General features: G+C 39.7%; 1 protein-coding gene and 1 long non-coding RNA gene across 2 annotated transcripts; both read right to left on the bottom strand.

The window, feature by feature from the left end:
• Window positions 1-329: 329 nt before the first annotated feature.
• Window positions 330-1,745, bottom strand: LOC128032460 (uncharacterized). Its single transcript, XR_008188629.1, has 2 exons — window positions 1,120-1,745; window positions 330-1,011 (listed from the first exon to the last, which is right to left on the bottom strand). It is a non-coding gene; the product is annotated as an uncharacterized LOC128032460 (long non-coding RNA).
• Window positions 1,746-6,532: 4,787 nt separating this feature from the next.
• On the bottom strand, window positions 6,533-9,908 carry LOC105798828 (beta-amylase 1, chloroplastic). The gene is made up of 4 exons (XM_012629030.2): window positions 9,178-9,908; window positions 8,875-9,085; window positions 8,285-8,395; window positions 6,533-7,706 (listed from the first exon to the last, which is right to left on the bottom strand). The coding sequence occupies exons 1-4, from the start codon at window positions 9,816-9,818 to the stop codon at window positions 6,900-6,902; spliced, it is 1,770 nt and encodes a 589-aa protein (XP_012484484.1). The 5' UTR covers window positions 9,819-9,908; the 3' UTR covers window positions 6,533-6,899.
• Between the last annotated feature and the right edge of the window lie 201 nt (window positions 9,909-10,109).

Raw genomic sequence — 10,109 nt, 5'->3', positions numbered from 1 at the left:
CAACGAAAGAAAGCAAGACGGACAAAGTGCAAAAAGGAAACAAACAAAGAAAATTTCCAACGTTGTAAGAGAAATAAAACTTTTCAAGAATGAGATCTGTTGGTTTTATACTGATGAGAGAGTTGGGGATTTGCTTGTTGGGAAAGATTGAAACAGAGATTTTTTTTTTCTTTTCTCTATTCAGAGGTAGAGGTAAAGAATAGCATTCGGCGTTTTTGAGTAATAGAGAGCATGTAACAATGTAACAGGAACCAAACGTATGCAAAGTGGTGGGCCTGTTGAATCCATGGCTCAATCAAACATGGTCTTAGTTTTGTGCGGAAAATGAATAATTCTAAAACACGAAGCTGCAAATTCAATATTTATCATTTTTCAAGAATGTACAATTGCTCAAATCCATTTTCTCTCCTCTTTGAGGCATTTCATCACTCTTTGTTCTTTGATATTCCATCAAAATCATGAGAAAAGAACAAAGATTTCAGCAGTAGTCACTAGTTGTAGGGGAATGAGCTGAAATCCCCATTCTTCCCCAAGAAATCATGGTGGAAATCCTTTCAAGATTAGTTGTCAAAACGCTTTGCCAATACAAGTGTGTCTTAAAACAATGACTTTCTCTTATATCAAATCCCCTTTTAGGACATGCCATCACCTGACATTGTTGGTTCTACATGTGTGTTCGTGGTAGGAGTTCTTAATGGTTGCCTTTGTGTGCTTCATAACCGCCATCTGATGCACGATGATTTTTGGATGATGACTGAGTATGGTGTGGGTGGATCGTGGACTAGATTGAGGATTCTGCAGCTTCGATCCCTACTCAGTGGTTTTTGACTTCTTGTTTCTCGTAGGGAGGCACTGCGTTTCGAGCCATTCACTCGTTTCCTCGTCATGATATAATAAAGCTTCAAAAAAGCACGTTTGTTCAGTGGAAGCATCAGGTTAGTCTTATTGGTGATGGTTATGGACTAACCGACTTTATCACCGACACAGTGGTTACTCCTCCTCCGGTTGTCCCTGATAAAGAAGGGAAGCTGGTTTTGAATCCTGATTTTGCTACTCATCATCAACAAGATAAATTGCTAGCTTCTTGATTGTTATCTACTATCATTACCGATGTCTTACCTTACTTTACAGGCACCACCACGACTTATGCTGTTTGGAGCAAGGCTTGTCTTCTATTTGTGGCGACGTCAAACACCATGGTGTCTCACTTAAGGCACTCGTGGCATTCTCTGAAAAAAGGTCACCTGACTGTGAAGGAGTATTTGGCCAAAATCAAGGCCACTTGTGATCTTTTGAGTGCTTTCGGTCATGATGTTCTTAATGAAGAATAAGTGAGCGTCATCTTTGTTGGTTTTTCAATGGAGTTCGACTCAGTCTTGACATTTGCCTCATATGCTTCTGAGTCTCTTCCGTTGGATCGTCTCACCAGCATGCTTCTTGAGTGTGAGAATCGACAGAAACAATTTGTAGTTGAGGTTCCTGTTCAGGCGAATCTAATTCAACAGTCTGCTCTGTTTGGGTCTTCTCCGGTAGAACAGAGTTCCTCGATCGAGTCCTATTCGTCAGATCTTTCACCCCGTGATCGAGCTTCCTATCATGGTCGTGGTCGTCCACAATGTCAACTATGTGGCCGGTTAGGACATGTTGCTCAAAAATGCTATTACCGGTTTGATCGGTTGTTTGGTGACTCTTCGCCGACAGAGAAAGGGTTTGGGTTTGGGTATAACCCTAACGATGCAATCTGTTACTCACATGCCCACCTTCGATGCCTATGTCACATGACCCATTGGTTTAGACCAGGCTAGACCTGTCCATGGGCCGGGCCGGGCCAGGTTCGGGCCGGGCCTAGAAAAAGTTTTTGCCCCGCCTCCTAGCCCGGGCCCGGCCAGGCCCGAAATATGGGCCTAAAATTTTGCCTAGACCCGGCTCGAGAAAAATATCATAAGCCCGAGCCCGGCCCCCGGCCCATTTTTTAATAAACATTAAAAAAATTATTTTAAAAATAAAAAAATTAAAAAAATATTTTAAAGTATTTTAAAAATAAAAATATATATTCATTATATTCGGGCCGGGCCCGGGCAAAAAAAGTGGTGTCCGAGGCCCGGCCCGTTTTTTAAACGGGCCTCATTTTTTTATCCAAGCCCATATTTCGGGCCTATATTTTTACCCGAACTCTCCCATATTTCGGGCGGATCATCGGGCCCGGCCGGGCCGCCCGGCCCATGGACAGGTCTAGACCAGGCCTATAATGTATGCCAATTATGTGTCACATGGGCCCAAGCGTATGGTTTTTCAAGTGTAACAGCTACTCACATGGGCTCGTATGGATTTTCAAATTTGACAGCTACTCACGTGGGCCCGCCTCATTCGAATATTTATGGCTCATCTCAAATTTCACTTGGGTCGTCGCTTGGTTCTCATAGACAACCTATTAGTTCTCATGTTTTGTCAAAATCTAGTTCAGTCCAACCTACTTCTATGCATTCTTTTTCGGATAGCAACAAACCCACCGACGCTATAACTTGGTATCCTGATTCTAAGGCAACGAATCATGTTTGTAATGATGCTTCTTTGTTGTATGGAACCAGTGAATACTCAACCATGACACCCTTACTCATGAGAGATGGTACACGAGCTAATATTGCACATTTAGGTCAGAGTACTAAATTTACATCAACCAAACAGTTGCCTTTGACGAATGTGTTGCATGTGCATAATATTTTTTTCGAGTTTCATCCTTTTCATTATCTTGTAAAGGATTTTCAAACCAAGGAAATATTGCTTCACGGCCGCACACATGATAGGTTGTATAGATTTTTCTCTAGTATTTTCCTCTGTTACTTCGGAGTCCATTCGTGATCCAGACTTGTGTTTGAATAACATCGAGTTGGAGAATAGTCCTATCTTTACTTTTTGTAGTACATTTAAGTTGTGGCGTCGACGACTTGGGCACCCGTCATCTCGAGTCCTAAGATCTGCCTTAAAATTTTGTAATATTTATGTTACTAATAATAATATGCAGCATGTTTATTCTGCGTGTCATCGAGGGAAGTCTCATAAGCTTCCATTTTTTAACTTCTACAACTATTTACAATAATCCTTTTGATCTTGTGGTTTCTGATGGATTCTGAGTCGAATTGGTATTGTGTTACATTTGTGGATGTGCACAGTCGATTTACTTGGTTGTATCTTCTTAAAAAGAAACTCCAAGCTATTGATCGTTTTATGTATTTTTAGAAGTTTGTTAAGGTGCAATTTCACAAAGACATCAAGCAATTCCAGAGTGACCAGGGTGGTGAATTTTGGTCTTTCACTTCTTATCTTGCTCAACATGGCATCATTCATCAGGTCATTTGTTCGCACACATCAGAACAGAATGGTATTGTTGAACGAAAGCACCGTCATGGGGTTGAGGTTGGTCTTATATTACTTGCTCAGGCTCACTTGCCAATGAAGTGTTGGGGGTATGCTTTTTCATGTGTTATTCATTTGATCAACCGCTTACGTACTCTGGTTCTCAAAGATCAGTTGCCTTACTCTGTTCTTCATGGTAATCATCTTGATTACGCTTATCTTCGGGGTTTTAGGTGTTGTTGTTACTTGTACTTATGACCGTTCAATTGTCACAATTTAGAGTTTAGAACACAAGGGTTATCAATGTCTTAGTGCTAATGGTCGAGTGATTGTTTCGCATTATGTGGTGTTTGATGAGAATCATTTTTTGTTTACACCGTCAACTAGTGTTACTTGTTCGCCTTCGGATTTGGATTGTGTTACTACATGTGCTCCCGTTGTATATCCCGGTTCCATGCCTAAGCCGCATGGTGTCTTGTCATCTCATTCGGGTACTCAGGTTTCAGCATCTCCTGTTGTGCGTCTTAGTCAATCATTAGGGTGTTCTATTGATTCTTCTTCTTGGACTACTAGTCCGTTTATAGAGATTGGTCATGTTCTCCTACACTTGAGGTTCCAACTCTTATTGTTCATGATGATGCTATTTTTTACTACCGCCGATTCTTTCCATCAATACTCATCCTATGGTTAACCAGTCGAAAGTAGGTGTTTTAAACCAAAGGTCTTGATTGTTGATCTTAATGAACGTGAACCTCGTAGTATGGAAGAGGCTTTTGTTAGTAATGAATGGAGGAAAGCTGCTCAAGAGGAATATGATGCCTTGATCTACAACAATACTTGGACTTTAATCTGTTACCTCCGAGTCGCAAAGCTATTGGCTATAAGTGGATATTTAAGGTGAAACGCAATCCTGATGGTACTGTGGCTCGACGAAAGGGATGATTAGTTGGAAAAGGGTGTTCTTAAGTTCCTGGCTGTGATTTTTTAGAAACATTTAGTCTAGTGATTAAATCGACTACGATTTGTACTATTTTTTCCATTGTTTTTACAAAACCTTGGTAGTTGTGTCAAGTGGATGTGAACAACACTTTTCTTAATGGTGATTTAATTGAAAAGGTATACATGCAACAACCTCTTGGTTATGTTCAGAATGATGCTAATGGTCAAGAACTTGTTTGTCAATTGAGTAAAGCTTTGAATAGGTTATGACAGGCTCCGAGAGCGTGGTTTGACAAGTTGAATGCATTTCTTGTTTCTATTGGGTTTGCGCTTTCTAAATCTGATGCTTCTTTGTTTTTTCGGGTTATGAACACATGTCACATATATGTATTGGTTTATTGGATGATATAGTCATTATTGATAACTCGGATACATAAATTGATGGGTTTGTTAGTAGGTTTTATACTAAGTTTTCAATCAAAGATATGAGACTTCTTCATTATTTCTTAGGCATTGAAGTTACTCATCTCGATGGTGGTGGGCTACATCTAAGTCAGCAGAAGTATGTGCTTGACTTGTTGGAGCAATGACGTATAAAGAATGCAAAAAGAGTTCTTACATCTATGGTTTTATTGCCAGTTGTCTAAACATATGGGACGAGCATTTGAAAATCCGCATGAGTATTAAAGCATTGCTGGGGCATTACAATATGTGGTACTCACTCGTCTTGACATTGCTTATGTTGTCAATCGCATTTGTCAGCTCATGCATGCCTCGACTGATGTTCAATGTGTTGCGGCTAAATGAGTTTTGCGTTATTTTTGTGACACTATTGATTATGATATACAAATACAACCTTTGACAGGTTATCTTTTGTTGCATATGCTGATGCGAATTGGGGTCTTGATTTTGATGATCGTCAGTTCACCACTGGGTATTGTGTGTTTTTTGGTGGTAATCTTGTCTCTTGGTGTTTTAAAAAGCAGCAGGTTGTGTATGGTCGACAGTAAAGGCCGAATATAGGAGTATTGTTACTGTTGTTGCTGACCTTACATGGCTTAAGTCATTGTTAACTGAGCTTCACATGGTTCCAGACGACAAATCTGTTATTTGGTGTGACAATTCAAGTGACGACGTTGTTTCAGTCAATCTAGTTCTTCACTCGAAATTCAAATATGTTGAGCTTGATTTATTCTTTTTTCGTGAGAAGGTTGATGATGGGAAACTTGTTGTAGGTGAAGTTCCAGCGCTTGATCAGGTTGCTGACATACTTACCAAGTCGTTATCCTCCACATTTTTTTCAGTTGCGGAGCAAACTTGGTGTTAGAAGACATGGGTGATGGGTGAATATTAGAGTAACTAAGAGCCAATTGGAGTTGTTAGTTTGTTTAGAATTTGTTAGCAGCAGTTGCTGATATTCTTCTCTGTATAAATCATGTCATTCACAATCTGAGAATGGAAATGTTTTTTCTCTATTCTTTAATGATAAATCAAATATAGTCTCTCTTTTGTTCTCTGTTCATAGTTGTTTTTGGTACATTCTTTCACTTAGTCTCTCATATGTATGCATGAAGCCACTGTGTTTGGCACAGAACGGAGAAGCCCTGCTGAATGTTGATGGAAAAACTGTTGTTGTACAACTTGAAAGACAATAGTTATAAGTACTTAGTAGTCGATGTCATTCAGACAGGGGATGGTTTTGTAGCAGATACCGACTTGGAGACCCTCGTTTTGCCCAATGGCTTCTGTCAGACTTGAATTTGCAATATCGAGTGCTAATGAAATTCGGAGAACTTGGGGGGTAGTGATAGGAGCTTAATATGATAAACTTGTTGCATCTTTTCCAGTTATGTTCTCTACTAGTTCATGTAAATTTTTGTTTTACCTGTTTGTGGCTCTTTGACATCATATCTAATTTGCTGCTTATATTTTGGAAATTGTTGATCTGCCAGGTGATATTAGAATATACCCAATGGTGAGGGGCTCATGAGTGCCAATACAAACGGCTTTCATGTTTTATCCTTTCCGGACAAGAAGGTTGAGGACGTGAGTGGCAAATCTTCATGGTATGATCATCAACATACAACCATAATGTAGCCTTATAATAATCTCTTTAGTAAGATCTTATCCATGTTGATTTATTTGATATTGTAGCTAAATTTTTAAATTCCGGAGTGAACATTCAATATAAGTCGGCGGTCTTTAATGGTATAAAATTATATATATAAAAGAAAAACTATTTAAAACAAATTACATTTAATTAAATACCCAAAAATTTTGAGACTTACAAATTTTATGCAAATTACATCCAACTCCTTATACAACATGTTTTGTGACAATAAAACAGTAAACGAAAAACACTCGAGGATAGTGCCTCGGGGCTATTCTCGTCATGAAAAAATTTCTGGTGGGACGTGCAATAGACCCGTTTACATGCCTATAGATATTTTTTTTCTTTGTTTCTTCCTCTTCGTATTCGATGTGGGATGAATTTCTCTTCGTATTCGATGTGGGATGAATTTACATGCTTTATATAATTAGAGTGAAAATTGAACTATACGGTTATACTTATAAGCTACCTTGTCGGACAAAAATTATCTCCTTGGTCAAGGCATGAGGGCAAGGGCAGCCTCTTGAACGAAAGGCTCGGTGACATTAACAAAATGTTCAGCTTCCCTCTCCACTTGCTCCAAACACCGACGGCTGTCTTTTCCTTCGTTCATCTTCTTCACGAAAGCTACAAACCGTCTCCAGTTGTCCGGCTGAAAGAGTGATGGGTTCATCCTCAAGTACGTAAACGCACACATCTCCCTGTCATTTGAGGATCCATCAATATTCAATGATGATGCTTTTAAGATCTGCTCATGCGCCGATTCATCGTATCGGGGCAATGCATTCTCCCCGGCAAGTGGAACTTGTGCTTCTTTGGTAGCTAAACCCACTTGTCGAACTAGGTTCTCCGGTGCACATAGGGCATCTTGTGGCTGCTCATGATCTCGCATTTCTATACAAGTAAAATTGAAAACAGCACCATATCGAGCTACCATTTGAGCCACCGGGAGGTAGCCGTCTCGGAACCTTGTGTTGTAGTACCCTGCAGTGAGTTCGGCAGCATGTGATCGACTTCCATAGTGCCAGTGAATACCGGCAACTTTTACAGAGATCTTCACTCCTGTAGCTTCAAAAACAGAGGATGCCGAAGACAGAATTCGCTCACCGTGTTCAATTAGAATTTGAGAATACCATGAAAGAAAGAATTCACCATACTGGCTGTTCCAACCACCACCATCTTTCTTGAAAAATGGCGTATCTTCAGGCCAACTATTGTAGTGACCGGCATCTGTCGGGCCTGTACTACCCCATTCTGGCTTACCTGCTGCTTCTGCGGCTGCTTTTAGGCTGCTAAGCATATACTGCATTATACAACATCCAACCTTGGTCAAGAAACACAAAGAAAGCAGCAACACGCTAGCTAATATATACATATAAAGAGACCGTTGCTTATGTAGTTCTATCTGACCCAATTTTGGACATTGATACGAAGAAATAATCATTCAAAAATATAAATTTTTTGAATAACATGAAAGTAGCAACATGAGAGCTGATATTAGATATAAAAGAGATCATTGCTTATGTTGCTGCATCCAAAATATCTCCGAACATTGCTATAAGGATACAATCATTCAAATACATAAAAAATTAAACTATCGAATCTAATGCATATTCATGCCTAACACTCAAACTCGAATCAAACAATATAAATTCCAACTTTAGTTAAGAAACATGAAGAAAGAGGCAACTTGGGAGCTGATATAGATAAAAGAGAGATCACTGCCAATGTTGCTCTGTCTAATACATGTTTAGACATTGATACGACAATACGATCAATCAAATAAATTTATACAAATATTATGAATAATTGAACTATTTATGTCAGAACACATATCCGTATTCAAGACAAGTATTTGAAACCAAATGATATTAAAAGTACCTTATCATAACATTGGAAGGCTCCAATTCCAGGGAACTTCCATATCCCATTTTCCTCAGGGTATGAAGGATACCGAAGCTCACCTGCCGGACCCATTCCCACTTGAATTTCCTGTTGAGAAAAACAACTATTTAGCACCTAATTTAATCAAATATTAGTGAATTTCGGCAATTTTTAAATGTAAAGCCAAAAAAAAAAAATTTAAAATAGCTAAATTCGAAGAATTCGGATATCCAAATCGAATAGCCATAAAAATAAAAGAAATTCAAACAGTAAATATCAAAAAGTTAATATATGCAATATGCAAACAGAACAGACATCACCACATCCCGCAATATCTATTGCTAATTCTTTAATATGTTTTTTTTGGAAATCAGGATGTCCACCATCTTGTAGCATTGACTAATTCCAACAGGTAACTTCATTCCGACTAATTCCAACAGGTAACTTCATTCCTATGAGTGAATATTGAACCCCAACTCATGGTTAGAAGATAAGATGAATAACCACCACAACTCTGTTAATATTGGTTTTCAAAGTATAAACAAAAGAGATCTAAAGGATGATGAAAAAGTAGTGAAATTAAATACCACAATGGTGTCACCAAGTAGATGTTTGAAGTTGTCCTTAAAGGCACGCATGAAATCAGCGTAACATTGAACCGGAGACCGGCCTTTCAAGACCAGTAGAGAATCGCAACCCAGTGAAACGTATTCGTAATTCCTTCTTCCCCATTGATCTGTGTATGCAAGGTCTGAATCTTTCTCCATCTCTTCCCTTACCCATTTTGGCAATGGAATGCTGCCAAAAAGATCAAAACTATTTATTTTTCAAAAAATAATTCGGAAATTTTATAAATGAAAATGGGAGGGGAAGGAAGAAAAAATACGGACGTGCAAGAGTCACCGACGTTGCCGCCGCACTGATGGAACGACATGACGGCCTGGACTTTGAGGCCATGTTTCTTGGCCATGTCGAGGAGCTCGGTGTAGCCACCCCAATTGTAAGCACCCGGCGCCTCCCTCTCCACCAGTCCCCACCAAACGTCAATCATTATCCCCTCCACACCCGCGCTTTTCAAAGCGTGAAGACTAGCATTCATCGCCTTCTTCCTATTGACCGTGTTCCCATTCGTCACGCTATCCAACGGCATCATCACGAACACTGACACTCCTTTCTTCTCATCCTTCCTACCTCCATCTGTCCACTCCGCCGTCCCCGCCACCTCTTCCTCCGTCATCTCCAGCGGCGACGACGTCGCGAATGCCTGGCATGCTACTGAAAGATCCGGACGCAGCATTGGGAGGTTGATCAAATACGACCACTCCCCGGCGCTGTTCGGTGTCAGTGGCGGTGTTAACATAGGTGGGGATGCATTTTCTTGTGGGCTATTGGATCGGAGATTACCGGCGGGTGATTTCCAAACTGCCGATGGACTCGCTGTTGTTGATGATGGTTGTTCTCCGGCGGCGAATTCCGTCGGAATTTGTTTGCCGGAAAGAGTTCCAATCTGGTGTCCCAAATTCATTGCCATTTTTTTTTCTTCGATTGAAGTGACTGAATGAGAAGGAAAAAAAGGAGACTATGTTCGTCAAAGAAACCGTTTTCGAGGGATGCTTTGAAGGTGAGTGGAACGTTAAATCAGAAAAGAGTCTCAGATCGACTCGTTTTTATAGAAATGAGATTAAAGTGATGGTTTAATTTTGAATTTCATCCTTCTATTTTAAAATGGTTAAAAACCTAATCCTTCATTTTTTAATTTGTTAGAATTTGATCCTATCGATACTTTATGAAAATTGAGAAGTTAATGGATATCATTGTTAAA

The sequence above is a fragment of the Gossypium raimondii genome, chromosome 9 (assembly GCF_025698545.1).
Source record: "Gossypium raimondii isolate GPD5lz chromosome 9, ASM2569854v1, whole genome shotgun sequence".
Taxonomy (NCBI): domain Eukaryota; kingdom Viridiplantae; phylum Streptophyta; class Magnoliopsida; order Malvales; family Malvaceae; genus Gossypium; species Gossypium raimondii.
The sequence above is the reverse complement of the archived record's forward strand: the minus strand, read 5'-3'. Positions and strand labels throughout refer to the sequence as shown.